Here is a 22,673-nt window from a genome sequence, read left to right on the forward strand (position 1 = left end):
TCTATTATATAATAATAAATTATAACGACAGTATAATAATATAATATTATAAATAGTAATATAAAAAGGTGAAACACTGGAAAAAACTAATTTTGTAATATTTAGTAGTATATACACTATTATAGAAATCTAAGGTGGGAGGGAAAGCTAAAAAGGAGTGGAATGACTAAACAAAAACGTGAAAGAGAAGAAGAGCTTTGTGTGAGGAAAAGTTTTATGGAAAAATGACACATGTTCAACCAAGGTCAATGTTTTAATTATTATGTATAGTAATATATATAGTAACTAAATGAATATGTACAATAAAGTGAGCTTACCCTGCATAAGGACATATTTTGTGTACTAGTGCACAATGGTTTATCAACCCTGCATGTGCTTGTGTATGAAAACATGAATACAAGTCACGCCACAACCTTTCCTACTGACCAACCTACACCCTTTTCCCTAATGATCGAACCTCTAGGTCTCATTGTGATAACACATATCAAGAGAGGAATAGGGATCAATTGTCATTGCATCAAAATAACGGTTAAATTATCAGCCAAATTAAAGAAATAAAATGGTTTTATTTTATTGTAAAAGTATGTGTCCAAATCAAGTTTTTACTCTTTAATTAGTCGATGGTATAAGTAGTCATCATTTGATGGGCTTTAGCCAACTTTAAACAAAAAAGAAAAAGGAAAAAAAAGAGTCATTTGGAAATTAAATTCAGACAAATTTAGTGTAGTCATAGTAAAGGACTTTGAGATCAAACACTATGGTGGTGATTGGTGAAGTCTTTATTTCTTATTCTCTTGCTTTTATTTTTCCTCTTATTGTTGATTTAATTTTGTTGGATTAAAGGGAAAATAGTTCGAGGTCTCAATTTTTACTTTATTTTTTCTTTTATTTATTTGGGGTGTAAGTATATATAGAGAAAGCGTGTTGGGCAGCCAAGACAAATTTGAGAGAGATAGCACCAATTAAGATATATAGTATTACCTTCATTTGCAGCATGGCGTGCTATATCATAAATATTACTCATTTCGCATCATCTTATCTGTCACATTTTGGGTGTTTTAATTTGTTTCAAAATACTTATCACTTTAAAGAATCAAGATAATATTGATAATTTTTTAAAATAATATCTATATTTTATTGGTATCATATCTCGCATAAATACTTATATTATATAATTGGCGAGTACATTCTAATTCTTTTAATAAAAGATATTTATGTAAAAAAACCATTTATTATAGTAATTTGCGTTGTTAATATTTTAATCTTGCTCAATAATTTTATTTTAGTCATAAATGCTAGTCTTAAAAAGTGGGCGCATTCAAATAACTATTTTGAAAAAGGAAATCAAGATTTTTGCCAAGAGTCTTAGACAGTGTTATATCTGACATTTTTAAGAGTTTAAATTTTACTTTAACATTGAAGTTAAATTGTTTTTTTAACTTTACTGGACATGTTAATAAAAGAGGACAAGATAGGATTATTATCCAGTGATATCAAAAGTACGAATTCCATATAGGGTCCAACCGTTTGGGGAAGTATAATGTCACCCGCAGTCACCTATCCAAGAAAAAGGAGAAGAAAAAAAACTAAAATGCTATTTCTGAATGCTGATTGTGACCTGAGGGGAGGGGCCACCGAATGATGGACCCCACCACAGAAGATGAAGATGGTAAGTATTTGGTAGGTATGAGCGGCACGTGATAGACGCCCCACAACACAAAGGCATCACCACAAAAACTCTTTGCTCTTAGGCCATCATCACATGACCTCTCTTCATTCACAAATCAAACACTAATGATCATATACGTAGATTGCATGAATGCATGCATTTTGAATTTTGATTAGATATCAAATTATTATTATTATTCTTCTCAAGAGTTGTATTATATTAGTATACTCTTATAGCATCTTTGAATTTTTTAATAAAAAGTATTCAATGAATATACTTGAAGACATTTCAGTCAAAACAAATACTTTAAGACATAAATTGAGTATGGTATAATTAATATCTTAAAAGAAGTTATACTAAAATTTGGATTCATGGTTTTTTGTGTATTTCATAGTTTAATAAAAGATCGATCATGCTAGATACATGTTACTCGTTATATATAAGATATATATTTTGATATTTGGTTTAGTTCAACATAAGAAACATAAACAGAAAATAACATCTAAATGCACGAGGATAGAGCGGAGAAAATCTTTTACTTCTTTTTCCCATTTCTCATTATTCTTCCATCTCTATATCCCCCAATCCTACTATCCTAGACTTTGTGTGTGTATGATGGGATTTTGTCATTCTTATTATACAAAAACTTGCTTTAATTGACAGAATTGACACCTCTGTTTATGACTGGAATATTCTAAATTAGAAGCAAAATTATCATTTTTTTTTACTGCAAATTGTCATCCTTGTTAATTAGTATTAGAAGTTTATCTCTCAGTAACTCCTTCTAGTCAGGAAAATTTATAATATCTTGTATTATACCAAAAAAGACTTTTTGTAAGAAAATGTGAAAATAAATAGATTTGCAAACATCTCATATTACTTCATCTGATTAAAACAAAAGTTGTTTAATTTCTAGTAAAGATCTTTTGTTTTGTTTTATTTATTATTTAATAAAATAATAAATACTAATATTTTTTAAGTTCATTCTTATTTTTTAGTATTTCTAGCTAGGAAATAGGAAATAGATGAGAAATGTCATGAATCAAAACAAAAGGATGAATTAGTTAGAAATTGTTTTTTTTTTGTAAGTTATGAATATGTAATACTTTTTTTATCATGTAAAAAATTTAATGAACCAATATTTTGAAATAGATTGGATAGTGGATATATAAAAACTTTTTATGTATCATTATTAAATTAAGCATTTAAGTATTTAAAAATCAAAACAATAATGATCAGAATAACGACCTTTATCATTATTGATAACATATAATTTACATTCATAATAAATTAAATCTAAATTCAACATCAATCAATATATAAAAAGACCCAAAATTTGAATACTAGGGACATGCCATTTGCAAATGCAGTGGATAGGGTGTGCTTAGCGAATGGATAGAAGTTAGAAGTCTATTTTAGAAATGACAAGACCAAGTTCTCGTACCCAAATCGATTAATGACGCCTTCTTTCAAAAATAAATTATCGTGGCCTTTTTAATAACGGAAATGTTTGACATATACCCACTTTATCTTTTATATCTCCTTTTTCTTCTTAAGATAACCAATTTATTTTAAAAAATTAATATTTTTTAACAGTTATTTTTTCATACAAACTTGAAAATTAAACTCTTAACTGAAATAAAATAAATATTTTTGTTTTACATTTGATTTGAAAAATGATAAGAAACACTACAAATCCTCTAATTTTTGCTACTCATAGTATAACATTTTATGTTAGATACAAAATATTAAAAAGACATATATATTTCTATTTTTATCTCTTTAATAACCAAAAAATAATAAGTAGTAACTAACCAACATAATCATTTTAAAAAAGAAAACACTATGTTTTTTTATTCTAATCTTTCTTTATTTAGGTAAACACATTAAATTTAATATAAATTGTATTAAGATAATTAATATTAGGTATTATAGTAACTATTATATTATTTTACTTATATTTTATATTTTCACAAGATGATGTACAAGATAAAAAAATAATCTTTTAACTTATTTTGTTGTTCTCTGTTATTTTTTTCATGTCTAGTATCATAATTTTAATGAATCAAATAAATTTTTAATGGACAAAATTATCTAACAATCATATTACAACATATTAATATATCTCTCCTTCCATTTCTTTTTCTCTATTTTTCATCATATGATTTTTTTTATATCTCTTTTCCTTTGCCTCATTCACTCCGAAATGGGGTGTATGTTCATGGACTTGTTTTACTTTTTATTCCCCTTTCAATATTTAATTTCCATATATAAAAACACATATATCTTTTCAGAAAAGTTGAATCCTTTAGGCTTTAGCATGTGGGAAATGATAGCATGAGGGCCCAACTGGAGGAAAAATGTTGTCAAGAATCCAATTAACGAGAAGACAAGATCCATTGAGGCTGACCCAAGTAATGCTTTCCGTCGAAACAATCAGTTGGTCTCGGATTATACTTTTAGGCCATCATTATTCAAAGACTCCCAGTGGGCCCTTTCTTTTACTTTTTTCTAATCTTCTTAGGCATAGCCATTAACATTCTGATTAGAACAGGATCATTAGGCCTCAATCACTCTTGGCATAATTCCAAGCAAGATGCTAATCACTGACAATCAATTGTTTCCAACCACCCTCCAATAGAATTTAACATTTCTGCATTATGTGTAGATCATCCTATTGTTTTACCATTTGCACAAATAATTTGATATTGAATCTTTTTAATAAGGTTTAAAGTTTGATTTCTGACTTAAAAATATAACCATAATTAAAAATATTGTTTTATTTAAAATAAATCAATCCAATAAGAGATAAGTTAATTGAATATCAAATAAAAATATGGAATATATTGATGATCGACTTAATATATGCATCTGTGCTTGCACATGCATGCAGTACTTTTTTCTTTCTAGATTAACGGTCTATCCACTCACTAGTCACTACCTTTTACATTGTCAGCAAAACAAACCCGTGATCCATGTCATGTTGGAAATTTAACATTGTGTTTTTTTTCTTTCAAGAGTGAAAAAAATCTAATATGTTAAAAAAATAATTAAGTATGATATGAGTGGAAAAATATATACGTACTCGTTACTTTAAGATTTGAAATTAAAACATGTGGTGACTGTCAATTGTCAAGCTTATTATGATTTCTCGATTAACCCATTAATTAATATATGTTACTCTCTCTCCTTTTGAGTTTTGGGTTCCCTGGCCTAACGCAACATTGACTATGAATACCTTTATATCAGTACTAAAGAATATACTGATCTGAAAATTGTTCAAGTACGGAGAGAACTAAAGCTGAATTCTTCGTTGATTGAGGGGATCAAGCTCAAGAAAAACAATATTCAAAACAACAATGATAGTAATTTACGAAAAAAAGAAATTAGGAAGAGGGAGGAGAGGACATGGACTCCCCACACACTAGAAGAGGCATCAATCACTAACTCATGCATCCATTCATAATGATAAAAAGTGAGGGAGAAAAAGCTTGGAGTGATCGATTTCATATTCAGGCAAAAAGAGAGGTAGAAAGAAAACATACATTTGCATCAAATCATGGTGAATTGAACGAGTATGATTTTAGATTTTTATTCAATTCAATGTATAATTTTCGTGTTTAATTTCGCCTACTTAGATCCTGAATATATATTTGAAAAGTCGGCATTACTTTTACTTTATTCAAATAAAAATAGAATAAAAAATCTATATCGTTATTATCGTTTTCATTTTTCTTCTTTATGTCACATACATACGATATATAACCCAATCCTTTCCGTTTGCGTACTATCGTGCATGCTCAATTATTGCAAATATGAAAATTATTTTGGATAAAAGTTACTTAGATGAGCAAGCTTACGTCAAATCATATAGTTATCCAGTGTATGAAGCTTTAAGACCACATCTTATAAAAAAAATCGCCTTCAATATTTCTTAAAATCAAGATGAAGGAAAACTTGTCTTTTGATACGGTGTTCTTTTCAAAGAGTTTTGCTATATTCTCTTAAAGAATCTTCTTAATAATCACCAATTATAGAAAACGCTGCTTTAAATTTTAATGATTTAAAATTATAATTTTAAACTAAATCAAGGGTAGATATACCTTATTTATTTAGAAAACAAATTTTTTTAAGAAAAAACGTTTGGCAAATCAAAAATAAAAATGAGTAGATGTTCAATATCTTTAAAACAATATTTATACTTACTTTATCTAATAATTAAGAAAAATATTAAAAGCATTGACTTCAATTGGGGCCATTTTATAATATCATGTCAATCAAAATTACATGTGCATTTGGTTGAGCTTAAGTTTTTTATGATATAGGCTTTTTAGGACTTTTTAAAAAAATTATTTTCTGACTTTCAAAATAAGCACTAAATTTATATATTCTTTTTAAGGTTTTGCTTTTCATTAAAAGTAGAATATAATTCTCTTTTGTTATTATTTTAATTAAAAAGGTTATTTTTTCTTAAAAAAACACAAATATTTCGAACATAGTGTAATTTCTTGATCCACGCTATCTTAAAAATATACATCTCATTCTTGAATTATTTTTAAATAAAAATACTAAGCAAAAAAAAAAACGTATGTGTCTGTAATGAAAAATAAATGTCAAATTTTTCTGCTGGAGTGAGCAGGACGGGCAATTAAAAGCCTTCCAAAGTGCAAAGCACAAGCATAGAGATTAGGTTAACATTTCCACGTTTGAAGAGACGTGATTAATCCTCCTTTCATTTTATTTGCTATTTTTCAATTCATTTAAAACCTTAAAATAATATTAATTATTATTTAAATTATATCTTTACCTTTATAATTTTATTCAACCTTTGATTATTTTATACATTCATTATAAATTAAAATATTAATTTTTATTTTATTTTATTTATTATCTTTTATTTTAAAGTCAACAAATAATAACAAACAAACAAAAATGAAAGAAGTCAACAAATAATACATTTATTTTTAATCAAATTTGTCATAGGCAATCATCCAATGCAGACAAGAAATACCTCCTAAGTCCTAACATTTAATCATCATTATCATCATAATAATAAAAGCTCCTAACATTGGATTTTTTTTTTTTGAGGCAGCTCCTAAATTGGATTAACAACCATTAAAAATAGATGTAGGTTTTTTTTTTTTATCATCAAACATAGATATAGTTTTTTTTATCATAAAAAATAGATAGATGTAAGTTTCCAGTTAGGGATTACTAAATATACTTTTATCAAAAGATATTATATTTAATATTGTTGATACATTAAATGCCATAATTTTAAATTTTTAATACGAATTTTCATTTTAATCTTAATTTTTAATAACCACCATTCAAACAACGATTAACAAACTTATTTAAAATATACATGAAAATTATTTTAAAAATTAGTGACATATCCTTTCTGTTTCAAAATATTATTCATTAAATAACCTTAATTTAAAAAAGATCATCATAATAACTGTCTTAACTTGTAAATTGTCATTAAATATTATTCATTAAATAACCCTAAAATTGTCCTAAACCCTATTCTACAAATAGTTGATTATTAAATTGGACATAAAATTCTCTTAAACTCCCAATGATTTTCTTGGAAATAAAATGATTTTTTTTTTAATTTTTTTAGTTATTATAGTGAATATTTAAATGTTTTCAATAGATGTTAACTATAAGATGATTATAGTTTATCATCAAAATAATATTTTTTTAATTAAAATAATTTAAAAATGGGAAGTCAACATTTATGTCATAATTTATACTTTTCTATAATCAATAAGATATATTCTGTTAAATATATTTTAATATTCTTATATTTTACACAAGTTAGCTTGTAAAACAAATAAACTTTCAACTTTTTTCTTTGAATATTGAGAGTGTTATCATTTTAGTCCTACAACTTAACAAAGCAAAACAAAAATAGTCCCAAAGCCAGTATTATGAAATTCGATTCCGTTATTGACCCGATGGAGATAATGGGTCAATAGTTTAATCAGTGGACCAATAATTAACTTGATTTGATCTGGTATATATATTAAAATTTTAAAATTATATATGCATCAATTATTTATAAATATATAACTAACAATATTTGATTAAGAAAAAGTTCATCCATATTCCAAAAATTAGAATAATAATTGATAATAATGAGATATTAAAACGACATCATAGAAGTGATTTTTTTTGTAAAATCAACTAAGAATAGATTGGTCTAACCGGGATCCGATAACTTAATCGGTCGGATTTGACCGGATCATTTCGAATCAATTAAGTGATCGATCCAATAATAAAATCAATTCAGTTAAGTCACCAAACTTTGATTAGACCAATCCAACCGATCCATCGAATTTCATAACACTATCCAAATCTATAATTTATTATTTAAGTTAGTCCTTCCATTAAGTATTTGTTAAGTATTTGTTGTTAACTTTAACCAAGTATGATATGTGGCATGTTAAAGTGCTTATATGATACACACATGAGACATCGATATAATTTATATGTGTAAGGATTCTTTTGAAGAGTTTAAAATTAATTATGAAAAATTATAAAGACTTTAATTTGATCTCTGAATTTGACACCTGTTGTCAAATTAACCACTGAATTCAGCATTATGTTGACGTACTAGTCTATAGGTTTGACAAAATTTAAAAATTGTCTCTGATTTGCATTCCACAATTCATATTAGTCTAACAATTAACTCGTGTTTGATAATTTTTGTGAAGCGTCCTAGTTGGCACCTTCGGTGCCTATGTTTGTACACACAAAAATGACTTTCATGCCTTGGTCGATAAGGACCAAGATATTGCATCTTCATATCTAGCGCATTCCAACTTTGTGTTGCTTACAACAAATTATATAATATACATGTCTTCGAGGACTCAAAATTTTTTTTCGAGCTCAAACCATTTTCCTAATTGGAACCGTGAGCCATTTTTAAAACTTACATTGAAAGTTTTCCAAATTTCATTGTGCTTCTTATCAATTATTTTCCCTAACCTCATATCTCACTAAAACCGCAAAAAGTGGAAACGCAAGATAAAATCACTTGTCGCATATAAGATGGAGAAACATCACCATGATCTATGAGGATGAGGAATATCACAATGTAACACATGACATTGTTGCAACCACTATGTTAATTCACTGTGTTGTCACTGCATGATGATGCATGCTAAATGATTTTTATTGTAAGAAACTCAGTGAAGACCCTTTTCCATGTGTGGAGGGACTTCATCATGTAATTCCAGTGTGTTTACAATATAAATTTTTTACCCTGACAATATATAATCATTAAAGATTAAACTTAATTATATTTTTTGTTTCGTTCATATTTCGCACATTTAAGGCCAATTGGGGATTGACTTTTTATCTTATAAAGTTTAACTGTAGTGTAAGAAAACTTTATCCATGCGTTATTATAAAATTAAAATAAAAAATTTAAAAGAGGACAAAAAGGAAGAACACACATCTTGTAAGTTGTAACCTTGCTCTAAAATGGAGCCAAGTAATTTGCATATTTTACAAATTACAAATACAATTAATAGACAACATTGGATCTAATCCAATTCACCCCGCTCGACTTCGCCTTCTTTTCATCATTCCCCTAATAACTAAAAAAAATCAATAATTAGGGTAAAAAATACAAGCCCAAAAAAAGTAGTTAGTGATTAACGATTATTGTATTGCATTTTCAGCAAATTGGCTCGTCACGAAGCAACGGCCACGATTCTCCTCCTACAAAGTCCACGTGGCAGCGTGTCTGAAAATCCTCGAGCGAGGAGAAACCGGGTAGGGGTACGGGTCGGGCCACCACCCGAAGAAGGTGTTCGAAGAGAGACTCGTCGCAGGGAATAGCGAGAGGACCGTGGTTGCAGAAACCGTATTCCTCTTCGGCCTTCACAAGAAGCATCTTGAAAATCGGGTGGTTCAGGTGCGTCGCGCGCACGATGAACCTCCTCCTGCTGGGCCCCACGCACACTGCCACGTGTCCCGCCGGAACGTCCACCGCCACCTTCCTCCGCCACCGGAGAAGCATTTGCCGCACGCGCACAATGCGCCGGATTTTGCTGCTGCTGCTGCTTCCCGTCGACGCCGACGACATTATCAAAAGACTCAACTCAATAGAGTGGGTTCGGTTTTTTTTTTATATTCTCAAAGTGTGAAACGGTGGAAGAAGAGAAGGGGCGCGTGGGGGTATATATTGTTCGGGGGAATGGGAAATGCCACTGGAGTTTGAGATAATTACGAGATTGTGCCTGTTGCCTCAATCGTAGTCAAGCCCATGTGGAACCGAGTGGAATGTGGGCTTTGCCTTATAGGCTTATAGCCCACTAGGCTGCTTCTTTCTTTCTTTCTGATCGTGCATTACAATTTTCCTATGCATTGTACTAGACCTCCTTTTAGAAAGCTAAAAATAAAATCTCCACTTTTTATCCTTAACAGCTGGTTTCTCTGTTCTCATCAACTTTTTATTTATTTCCATTTTCATGCAAATCACAGCTATCTTTTGCAATAAATAATTTCACTCAAACTTATGACAATAAAGTTTTTCTTCTGAATATTTAATACAAATGTATATTTAAACTCCCAAATTTGATTAAAACAACTCTTGCCAATTGATACACTGTTTTGTTTGTTGGTGATATTTTGATACAGTTTTTAATTGTCTTGTTTTAGTAGGGTTCGAATCGAATCACTGTGTTAAAGTGAACGAAAAGTGGTAATGTGAATTATAATGAATGTGATGAGATGATTCGGAAACGAGAGATTTTATTTTATCCGTGATGAGATGATTCAGAAGACAATGCACCTGTTGTCAACAATCAACCAACATATAATTCATGGGACTTTGGATCCATCTATAGTGCAGCAATTGTAAGAAGTGGGAGTTGAATTAATGTTTAAGAGACCAGGCCACGATACAAGTTTGACTCACATCTTGATATCTACAATTCTACATCACCGAATGTTAATAAAATAATTGAAAACTAGTATAATTTAGTTATCATTAGAAACTAGAAAGACAAGGAAGTGGCTCTTACTAAATTCATATGTTGTTTTTTAATAAAAAGAAAGAAATCGTAGAAACGGAGATGTTGTGAATCAAAACAATTTTTTTATTTTCAAGTTGGAATATGAATTAAACTAGAACAATTAAGGCGTAACTTTGTTTTTAGGTTATGTTACTAAACAGGCTCACGTTACATGTGCTTGCCTCAATTAATTATTATGTTTCCCCATATCTAACATCGAGATTATGGGAAACTCAAAACCTGATCTTTGTCTTTGAACTGCATTAGATCCCAACTACATACCCCTGTTGCAAATTTGTACTGTAGCTTTCGTTATCTTGCAAATTACATATATTTTGCACATACTGTTGTAAATTAATTACTACTAATCAAGGGCACGGAAATGGGAGTGCATGCGAATCGTTATGATTAGATGAATAATGAGAAAAATACATAGCGCCGTTGGCTTCGGTGGACATCGACCAACATGAAAAATCATTTTGCTTGGAATTGATTAGTAATTACAGAAATTGTTTGCTTTTAGAAACCATGATTTGATTCCATAATGAGATAATAGGAGGGAACTTTGGTGTAATATAGGTCATGTTCCCAACTAACAAAGTATTATAAACTACTCATAAAAACGAAAGAAGAATGGTAGCGAGCAAAAGAAGACATAAAATACGGAGGTGATGAGATTCGGTGATAACACTCAGGTCAAATCAAATTAAAAGTTTGTGTTGTTTATTAGTAAAATATACAAAAGATTGTGAAGAAACAGACAAACATGGAGGGACAAAATCAACTGCATTTCATTTTGTAATGTTTGATTTTCTTAATCCCATGATTTTCTTGTCCCCAGAATCATTTTAACACAGTAATCCTGATTAGAATACAGGCATAACTGATGATTTTCAAATATATGCCGGCCCCCGCATCGATCAACAATAAACAGTGGAGAGAGAACGTGAACCGTTTTGCATTTTATTTTCAAGCATCACAAATATAATGTGATAGGATCCAAATTCCTATTAAATTTCTGTCCTTTTCCTTGTACATATTAGGAGTTAAATTTGGCAATGTCACTCCATTTTACTCAAAGTAAACCAATTTAGGCCTCGTTACGGATGATGGTGAGTTTTTTATTTTTTATTTTAAAATGTTTTCAAAATGAAAACGATAAAAATGAGACTGAGTTAGTTTTTTTTTTGTTTTCAAAATAGTTTTTACTCTATTTCAAAAACAATAAAAATGGGTTTATTAATTTATGTTTCCGTTTTTACCTGACCCTCATGCATTCCCTTCATTTCACGATGCTTCCTTCACGCCATTGTTGGTCTCTCTCTATTGTTTGATCCTTGTCACTCGACGATCGCCGCCATTGGTCGTTCGATGTTCTCCCTCTCGTACAATGCACTCTCTCTCTCTCTCTCACATGTCGCCATTGGCCGTTCGCCACCACCATCTCCTCTTCATCTCTCTCCCAAGATCTAGATATACTTTGACGTTGATCCTCCCCCAAGATCGTCGCATGTCCCTGTCACATGTTTGTGTTCTGTGTTTTGGGGTTCTGCATTTTGAGGGTTTGGATCCGGATTTTTTGTGATTAGTTCTAATTTCTGACATTGAGTTTTGGAGTTAGCGATTCAACTCTTCCCTAAATTATAGATTGAAGGTGATGGTTAATAACTTCAAAACAGTTAAATGCTCATCTTGTTGAAACAAATTTCGAAACTAAAGAGGTGAGTGTATTTAGTTGTGCCATTTAATCTATAAAATTGGATTAAAAGTGATGGTTGTTGTTTGTGTGGAGTTGAAGATGATGTTGAATTGGGAGGCAAGTAGATGCAAGGAGAGTTGTTGGATTGGCATCATGCTTCACATGAGATGTGATACGGATTGGAGCCCGAAGGAGTTGATGAGAAAGATAACTATTTAGTCAAAGTTGAAATTTTTTTAAAACTGAAAATTCAAATCTAAAATTGGGTTTAGTTTATTAAAATTTCAAAACTACAAACTAAAAACCACCCCAAGGGTTGAAGTTTGTGTGTTGTTCTCTACATTGAGCAATGGAAACTACTATTCCCACTACCAATAGTATTAATGACAATGCCAAGACATCTAAAAAGACCTTGCTACCCTCCTCCATTTCCTAGACCACCATCCCTTTCTCTTATTCCTCACCATCCTCTCTCCTTACACCCCACCGTCAAGATCTGCATCACACCATGTTTTGTCGTTAGGATCTGAGAAACACTGCGCCACATCAGCCACCAACGCAAACATCCAGATCCATGCACCTCACCCAACCCCTCATCGATCCACATGTACACCACCCTCAATTTTTTTTTGGATTTTGTTGTTGTTGTCAATGGGTTTGGGATGATAAGTTTGGGATGTTGATCGTGGAGGTAAATATGTGTTGTTGCTGGTATTGAGGATGTTGAGCCAATAATAGAAATATGATTATATTGTACAATGTGCAACAGAGTCATGTTTCCGTTGGAAGGATAATTTTGAAAAAAGTGCAGAAAGCTACCCAAGTGGGAAGTGCCAATAGTAGTTCCCTTGAGCAATTCTGTCACCAAAAACAAACATGGGCTTCTACTAACGAGAAAAATAAATCATGGGCTACGCTGACCAAAGCATGTGCTTCTCAGCACTAATGCTTTTGGATATACCCATCAAGCATGTGAAATCCATTGAATATTTCACGAGGAAATAGGACCACTTTTTAAACTTTGGAGGACGTTCTTCCTCATGATTTGCTTGAATTCAGTCTTAATACATTCAAGCCTTAAAAATGATGAGATCATTAACTTTCATTCATTCGAACAACGCAATTCATGAAACGAAATATTTGTTGCAATGATGTGGAGATTGTGAAGAAATTTCACTATGATTCGGTGGTTATTCAGCGTAAACTTATTTGAAGAAACCACAAATTCCTATTTAGAGTAGTGCATAAAAACACAACACTAATCAATTTTAACCTTTTAAACCTCAATAATATTTGACAAACCAGTGTATTTCGGTTGTATTTAGCTCACAAGTGTGGAGAAAGAAAGCTGTAGACAAAACAACGTAATGTGGCGGTGTTATCATCCTTAAATACAGGTGGAACGTTTCACATTGGACAGCAAGAATTTAACGCTCAACAATAACAACGTAAGAACTCTTAAATCTCGAGCTTGAACACAAGGGCAGGTTTGGCGTGATATGTAGATGAAGTATTTTACTATTTCAACAGTATAAATTATAGAAACCATGCCATTTTTATGCTAGTCTTGCTATTATTAAAATAAAATTTGAATAGATTTTTTGTGGTACATGTTTTATTGTAACACCAAGCATGGCATACTTTGTTGTGTAATATATCCAAAAAAAATTTACCAATTAGGAAATTAGATTATCACTTTTATCTGATTTTTCATTAACACTTTATTTGAATAAGAAAATATTACCTAAAAGAGAAATAAAGTAGAAAGAAAACAATAAAAGAGTAGTAGAAATAAATTTTTAAAGTAATCACATTGTTTTAAATGATGAAAGTAGTACCAAACCACGGCATTATAACATTACACTTGGCACAACACAACAATACAGGACATTGAATTAATCAGAGATTACAAAGTTTTTGTCAATTGCAGAATAAAAAGATTCTTAAGCTCCACCATAAAATTTCTGGGGAAAACAACACATGCAGAACAAAATCCAAAGTTCCAAATGAAAAATAAGTTTTCGATATTAAAAAAAATCTTTTTTGTTGTTGTGTTCTTCTGCAGTAGCAAACCATAATGTAACTTGAAAGTACTTAACCATTTATTCAGAAGTAAGAAAACATAGTAAAATGTCATTATCAAGAAATATTCAGAGCGGGACATACTCTAATTAATCGTCATTCTTTTTCAGGTAATTCATCAAACAGTACAAAGACATCTCCCATTAATTAAAAACATAAAGTCATAGAGCATGAAATAATTACTAGTGTGTTCAAATTTTCGGAAGTAGATAAAATCATGACTAGAAGTACTAAAGAAGAGAAATATGGCACATGAAAGCTACGCCACCAAAAAATGAAAATGAGTTGTAGAAGGATGAGAAGGCAAGTGCTTTGCTGCTTTGATTGCATACTCAATGAGAGAGAAACAAACAAAGTGGAAACGAGTGCCTGCTGTAATTTGTGAGCTATTCTTAAGATTGGCAAGAACCTAACAAGAGACTCGGTCACATTTAGGTATAACAGAGCCTATTATTATTAATTTTAAAAGATACACGTCATACAAAAGAACTTGTTTCTCTCTGATTCCTAAATTCCAACACTCACATTAACATACAACATTCCATGCAAGAGTAGTGGTTACCGAGGTGTCACCAAAGAAGGCACAAACCAATTAATCACCAAAAAAGCTTGGTGGCTACGTCAACCAAATTGAAACAGAAACTGAGCTTATCACATTCCATCTTCTTCACTCTCATATCAGACCAAAGAAAATAACAGTTCAGCATGTTTTCTTCTCCCCCAAACATTCATCCTACAAAATTTATCCTAAATAAGACAAAACTAAAAACAAAAGAAAACAATAGACTATAGACTCTATCCTTCCAGAGCAAAAAATCGTTAGTTATGACCAAGGTTTTATTAATTGTAATTGCAGTAGCAGTCCAATTGCAATCGCGAGAAATCACAGACAAATATAGCCACGACACAAATCTTAACGCTGAGGCTGATGTCACGATCCATCCTATCTGTCTTTTTAAAACCTTGAACTTGTAACTGATAAGCAGCAAATCTAAGGCTGTTGGGAAATGGCAGTAGTATCAGCAACAGACGACACAACGAAAACTCTCCTGGCAGGAGGACGAGTAGACTTTATCACATAAGATGAATTCCACTCCCCACCATCTTGAGCATAGTAATCCATGGGATAATCTCCACCAAAATCTTCTCCTCCTCCCTTTGCATCCCCACAACAAGAGCCACTCTTGTTGCAACAAACCACCTCATTATTCTTCTCCCACCACCCAGGTATCACTCCCAGCGCAATATCGGCCTCAAAAGGAGTAAGCACCGGTTTCACAAAAGCCTCCCCCCAGTCGATGGACAACCTAGGACACGCAATCTGAATCCAAGCATCGATAGAATCCTCAAAGAGAGCAATCCTGGCAGGACTCATCTCCGACATCAAAACCACAGTATAATCAAAGCCTCTATCCCTCATCATCTTCTCCAACCTCTCCAAAATCCTTGGATTCCCTTGCCTCCCCAGCGTCCCCAAAACCAGACCCCAACTCCGAGCCTCCTCCCTGGCTTTAAAAATCGCATTTTTCCTGGACCTCTTCATACCCAAATGATCATATTCCTCCAGAAACAACTTCCCCATGTAAGGGTCATACCTGAATGCCCTAATCCCCGGATTCGCAATCATGAACGCCTCCAAGTGAAACCTTCCATCCGCCACAAAAACCAAAACACTACTCTCACCATCATCACCGAGCAATTTCGACGATACCTTGGGCGCAGTGCAACCCAGAACCTCGCCTGCGGAGAGCGGCTTGGACTGAGGAATCAAAACCCTAAACCCTAGTTCCTCCAATTGGGGCTTGGCGGTGCGAATTGCGGAGGCGAATTGAATGGTTCCGGCGATGACGAGCGTTTTGGCTTTGTGGAGGTTTAAGATGAGGGTATCGACGAAGTGGGGGACGTCGATTTTGATGTCGACGAAGATGTAGAGGCAGGGGATTGTGGTGGAGTCGATGGGGACGAGGCAGCTGTGGCCGTAGTGGATGAGAAGGTCGGCGCCGAGGGCGGAGGCAGCGAGGTCGTCGACGCAGCAAGCGCCGTAGGTAACGTCGCCGAGGACGTAGCAGTGGGTGACGGCGGCGAAGGAGGTGAGGATGTCGGAGAGGGGGAGCGAGTACATGAGGAGGCCCTCAGGGAACTGGAGTGCCACGCGCTTTGCTCCGCTGGAGAGTACACGCCAAACGCACTTGTGGACCTCGAAGTTGTAGTTCGAAGGGAGCACGGAGATTGCGGCGTTCAGAACAGGATCGTTAAGGATTGACTCCGGGATTTGGTTTTTCACGAAACGCTTTGGCTTTGGCTTTGGCCTATTGTTGTTGTTGTTGTCGTCGTTGTCGGGTTGTTTATGAGGGGGAAGGACCAGAACGTTCTCTGCTTCAGCTGGCTTCTCCATAGCAAACCCTTTTCTCTTCTCTTCTATGCTACTGACTTCCTTTCAACCGCCGCTGTTGTTGGGTTTATGAGGGGGAACAACACTTGCTTCCTGTCTAACTTGTTGGAAATCCTCTGTCATCGTGTTGAATTCTCATGCATAACATATTTAATATCTCTTGAAAGAGAAATTTGATTTATTTTTATTTTAAAAAGCAAAATTAGGTTATTTAGTTTGGATTTTTTTTAAATAGATCAAAGTAAATTAATAGATTTTTTTTATCCAATCCATTTATTTTGTCACCATTAATTATAGGGTGCTCTTCTCCCTAACCAACACTAATGCTGTTTGTACAGGCAAGCTATGCTGTTTGTACTAATGCTTTTGGAAATGCTCATCAAGCACATTAAATCCATTGTACTAATGCTGTTTGAATATGCTCAGGCAAGCGATACAACATTTTTATGGCTTTGTTTGGAGGAGTCCTTCCTCGTGCTTTTCATGAATGAATTAGTTGCAAAAATGTGGAGGTTGTGAAGAGATTTTTAAAAATTCGCTTGTTATTCAGCTGAACTTTATTTGAGGAAACTGCAAATTCCCATTCGAGTAGCGCATAGAAGCACAACACTGATCAGTTTTAACTTTTAAACATAGTATTTGGCAAGCTAGTACTATTGTCCACAAACAAATGTGGAGAAAGCTAACGACTATACAACACAGGTGAAAGTGAAACATTTTATACTGAACAGCTACAATTGAACGGTCAACAATACCAAATCAACATAGACTTGAAACTCGAGTTTAAAGGTCAAATTTGGGGTGATATGTAGATGAAATATCTCACTCTTTGAACCATATAAATTATGGAAACCAAACATGACGTAATTTGTTGTGTAATATATTCTTAAAACCTGAATTGGTACAAAACAGGAAATGGAAATGAAAGAAAAAGGGAGAAAAAGAATAGAGAGAACGAACACAACCAAACACAATTCAGGTTTTGTGATTTGTTCGAACTGGCGGGACTTCATTATCCCCTCCTTCCTCTCATTTCTAACTCTCTAGAACCCTTGCGTCAGTTACAGTCATGAGTTCTGCAACTCATTCCTTTATATATATGCGACTCTATATGGAACTAAGAGAGATGCTAAGGATGAGGAAACCCTTGGGAATTGATTTTATATTTGGTGGGTCCAACATAACTATTTCCATCTCCCTTCCTATTTCAGCTCTAACCAAACACATGAAATGCATCATGTACTCCTTTCAATTTAAGAATAAAATGGAAATTTCATAATTCATAATTCATAATTAAGAAGCAAATGTTGCAACCAAGACATAGCAGGCAATTTGATATATAAACATGGAACTCAAAAGAAGACATGGTATTCATTATTTAAACAAGGCAAAATCTTGAACATTTTCAGCGCACTAAACTCGATGCTCCAAGATTATCCAAAGCTTAAACCAGAGAAGAAAAAAAAAATGGGAGAAAACATGATACAGTTCCTTGTAATGAATTATTTCAGTATTCTACTCCATCAATGGACAGATAATAACACCGGGGATCTCTCATTGCTTTCAATGATGAGCCTTCTCCTGAGCTTTTTGATGAGATTTGGCTTTTGCCTGAAAGTAAAACAAACATGATAAGAGAATTAAAAACCAATGCTTACACAGCAAAAAGCAACGAAATTCTACAAAGTGCACTACAACATTAAGATATGTAGAAGCAAGGTAAAGCATCCCAAATTTCCTACATAATCAAGAAATAACAAACAAATGTTAAAATGGGAGCCATTCGGCACTATCAGACTATGAAACCAACGCATTAAAAACATAACACATGGCACATTGGCACAGCACAACAATGCATGCCATTTAATTAAACAGAGATTACAAAATTATGTATAACAAAATTCAGAACAGATTTAAACCATCAAAGCTTTAGTATATAGCACACGTTATATAAGCATTTTTTTTTCCCAACATCAGGGGACTATTTAACACTCATTTTAAAGTCGTTATGAAAATATCGGTAAACCACTCAACAACAAATTGACCTGGCAAAAGGGCTTCTAATCTATGAAGCACGGACACCCCAGCCCTTTGCTGTGTCTGGGTGTTCGACACGCACCCGCACCCGACACCGACACCCGGTACGACAGGTGTCCATGTGTCCGGCGTCCGTGTCGTGTCCGGCGTCCGTGCTTCATAGCTTCTAATTCAAGCTAAGGCTGTAGATATAGCCTAAAAGTAGAATCAGTCACGAAAGGATCGGCAAGCTGAGGCTTTGATTAACCAATCCAACTACAATAAATTTGTGTTCATCAGTCAAAGAATCAAAATCCGTAAAACATAATCCACACTACGTTGACGGAGTGAGAACCCGAATGAAAAGAAGGTTATCAATCTAGTTGTAGGATAGGTAGCGAAACCCCCCAAGAAAAGAAAGCAGTGCTAAAATCATTTCGACAATCAAAATTGAGCACCATTGCACCTAAAAACTGATTCACCCAACTCAACATGAATGTAGTGATAATTAAGGCGTGAACAGCAGCAATTCAGATCAACATTGATTTATTAATATTTTCTATAAAAAAAAACCCATCTAGATCGTTAAATTACAAGTCAGAAAAGGGAGTCAAAGATCGTATGAATAAATAAAAAAAGAGGGATTGGTTATATACAGTACCTTGAGGTACTTGAGCTTAATGGTTCCATAAACAAGGCCAAAGGAGAAAGCGGAAGCTCGAGCGACCTGTGAATGAATGGTGTGAGTACCTCGAGAAAAAAGAAAGAAAGAAACGAGAAAGGGTAATTGGGAGCGTACCAAAGCGAGGGTGCTGGTACCAGAATAAGGTCCCGGTGGTGGTGCCATTACGAGCGAGAGTAGTTGTCGGCGCAGGAAGAGAGGAAGGGAGGAAAAAATGGACGAACAAAACGGTGTGCTTCACAATTGTCGATTATCGAACCCTAGCCAGCAAGGTGGGACCGCAGTGAGAGGGTGACTCGCTAACTGCATGCACTCTGTAGTTTAATAGATTGATACTGAAGCCCAATAGGCCCACAAACACTGTCATTTGGATACAGGATTGAGATTTGTTCCCTAGAAGAAAAATTTTATTATCAAAGAAATTTAAACCCAAAAAGAATCCCAGTAATTTTATTATCTTCATCAGAAGTAATCATGTTCGAGTGGAACAGGACTTTTATGGACAACAAAAAATATTTTTCAAATATTTAATACAATTACATATTCAGAATTCTAACTTGAAAACCTGTAATTAAACTGAAACAATCAAATGTTAGTTGATCCGCGAGTTTTGTAGTTAGTTTTAAGGAAATAATAATGGCATACATTAATCTCTAATTGTATATGCAGGATACTTTGCAGGCTTTGAGTGACCGAACTAATCATGAGTTTAAATTTTTATTTTTATCTTGACAAAATCATAAGAGTTTAAATATGCATATATTGTTACAACTTATAATAAAGATTTATGCCTTCTTAATTAATTCAAAATTATTACAGTTGTGATGGTATTTATTAATTAATTATTATAAATGTTAGGAAATTTGTTACATATCTGTCAAGAAAAAAACATATTGCATGTTTACATATAAGGCCTTGAAAGCGTAAAGCCCAAAACTCTAGACCAATAACCAGGTCGATTGGCCCTTAATAATGACATGCCTGCCATATAAGGTTGTTAGAGTCTTTGTTTTTCAGTTTGAAATTTTCATATAGGTAAAAGTAGGTTTATTGAACTTTTATTTAAATAAATCACGATGTAGGGGCTTTTCTAACTTAAATAAAAGCTCATACTTCATCATGTTTACCTATTTTGCATTCTCAAAGCTCAAAAGTGCTTATTCATTATTTTAGTTTGTGGGTCCAGTCTACAACCTTATCCAACTTGAAAACGAGTTTCAATTTCACAATTCTGTATCTCTTCCAATCCGCTTTGTTGATTCCTTTCCCTCTTGTCTCACGATATGTACAAGGAGAAAGTTGACGTAGATTGTATTATGGAGTTCAGCGTTTAAATATATTTTAAAGGCCAATATTTTCCTTGCATTGATTTGGCTTATCCTTTTGCTTTGTCATTGCAGACAGCATTGTTGATTTCGCCGAAAGCTACAAAGTATATAATTGTTGTTAATACAACATTCTGCATTGATAAAAATATATTTAAAGGAAAAGGAAAAGAAAAAGAACAATTTAGGATAAGTAATGATCATGGGTGTGGGTGTGGGTGTGGTATTATACTATATTTTTTCTTGTCTAGACGCGGTTGCGCTCCACCTTCTGCGTTATCTTGGCGAGTGGCCACATTTAGGGACAAAATCCATTTTTTTTTCCCGTATGAGCAATTATAGGGCAATAAGAAACTATTTGAAGCAAAAACAAAAATCTTCGCCAGCTTGAAATTATTCAATCTTCATCTAATCCCAGTGTCTCTCAATTATAGTATTTTATTTTTTCGGATTAATTCTTTTGTTTCTTGGTATCGTAATTAAAGGGATAACTAGCTATTCAGTTACAATTCTTTCATAAGCCAAAAAAAACTATTCGTGTCTTCACTTGCTCTTATCTGTGACCGAAGAGCGAAGAGGAAGGTATCAGATTTACATAAGAATAAATTATAGTGTTACTTGACGCAACGGAATCTCAAGTCTTATCTCTCGTAAGTTGGAAATAAATATTAAAAAAACATGGAGAGGGAGAGAGAAAGAGAAGTGGCCCAAAGTGATCCAAAATCAATTTCAATAAATTCTCAACTCAAGCAAAAAAGATGTTCAGTTCACACTCAACTTAGCCAAGAAAAGTGTTAGCGACCCCCTAAAGCGAGAACTTTGATACAAATTACAAAATTATTAGTCACTTTCATCAACAAGGAGATTCCAAACATTGACATTGTTTTTTTATTCAAAGTATCAGTGCTGGCATGTTTGGTTTCTTATATGAAATTTGGTTATTTTTTCACATTTATTAAGTACTTGTCTGATATAGGACATAGAAAATTAAGTCAATAGGGAAGTTCTTCTTTATAATTTCACCTTTTTTTTTAATTGACGTGAAAATATAAAATATGTGATACAAATGAGAATTCAAACACGCTATAAAAACATAATAGTTATAATTTCTATATTCTAAATGTAATTTCTTAATTACCCTTTTCAACGACTTTGCAAACATACATTAAGAGGAGTTTCATATATTAGCCTTTAAGATTTACAGCTACGGAGCCATAAAACTGAGATTCATGCAGTATTGTTTTAATTATACAATTATTTTAATTTAAAATAAGAATAATTATCTTCTCTTTTCATAATATTTTTTTTTCTTTCTTTCAATTTTACACATATGCAAACAAATGAAAATAAATTATTCTATATCATTTTTTTCTAATTCTATCAATCCAAACAACAAAAATTTTACCAAAAACTCACTTCAATTAATATTCCTCTTTATAATTATTTTCTCTCAATTTCACTTTCTATTCAAACAAAATGTTAGTATGAGATAGAAGAAAAGATGAAAAAAAAGAAATTAGAAGATATGGGAATAAATAATATATGTGAATATTATTAATTTCTGTAGATTAGATAAAGCCCAATTTATTCAATGATCTATATATATTCAAAATTAAACACTAGATTAACTCAAAATTAAAAGTGTTGGTTGAGTTGAACATTAAGAACAGGAGCTAGAGCCTTAATATATACTTATGAGCAATGAATCATACATGGTCAAAGTGAAAAGTTTGTTGCTACATCAAAATATAATATTATTATTACTCATGAGTGGTGGCC

At 32.7% G+C, this 22,673-nt stretch overlaps 3 protein-coding genes across 3 annotated transcripts; all 3 read right to left on the reverse strand.

Moving 5' to 3' along the window:
* Positions 1–9,116: 9,116 nt before the first annotated feature.
* LOC114367231 (auxin-induced protein 10A5-like) lies at positions 9,117–9,829 on the reverse strand. Its single transcript, XM_028324374.1, has one exon. It carries the CDS (start codon positions 9,765–9,767, stop codon positions 9,357–9,359), a length of 411 nt encoding a protein of 136 aa, XP_028180175.1. The 5' UTR covers positions 9,768–9,829; the 3' UTR covers positions 9,117–9,356.
* A 5,080-nt stretch (positions 9,830–14,909) lies between these two features.
* On the reverse strand, positions 14,910–17,011 carry LOC114424997 (2-(3-amino-3-carboxypropyl)histidine synthase subunit 1-like). Its single transcript, XM_028391709.1, has one exon. It carries the CDS (start codon positions 16,872–16,874, stop codon positions 15,471–15,473), a length of 1,404 nt encoding a protein of 467 aa, XP_028247510.1. The 5' UTR covers positions 16,875–17,011; the 3' UTR covers positions 14,910–15,470.
* Positions 17,012–18,178: 1,167 nt separating this feature from the next.
* Positions 18,179–19,871, reverse strand: LOC114424998. The gene is made up of 3 exons (XM_028391710.1): positions 19,687–19,871; positions 19,549–19,614; positions 18,179–18,482 (listed from the first exon to the last, which is right to left on the reverse strand). The coding sequence occupies exons 1-3, from the start codon at positions 19,732–19,734 to the stop codon at positions 18,435–18,437; spliced, it is 162 nt and encodes a 53-aa protein (XP_028247511.1). The 5' UTR covers positions 19,735–19,871; the 3' UTR covers positions 18,179–18,434.
* Between the last annotated feature and the right edge of the window lie 2,802 nt (positions 19,872–22,673).

Source organism: Glycine soja, chromosome 9, assembly GCF_004193775.1.
Source record: "Glycine soja cultivar W05 chromosome 9, ASM419377v2, whole genome shotgun sequence".
NCBI classification, from domain to species: Eukaryota; Viridiplantae; Streptophyta; class Magnoliopsida; order Fabales; family Fabaceae; genus Glycine; species Glycine soja.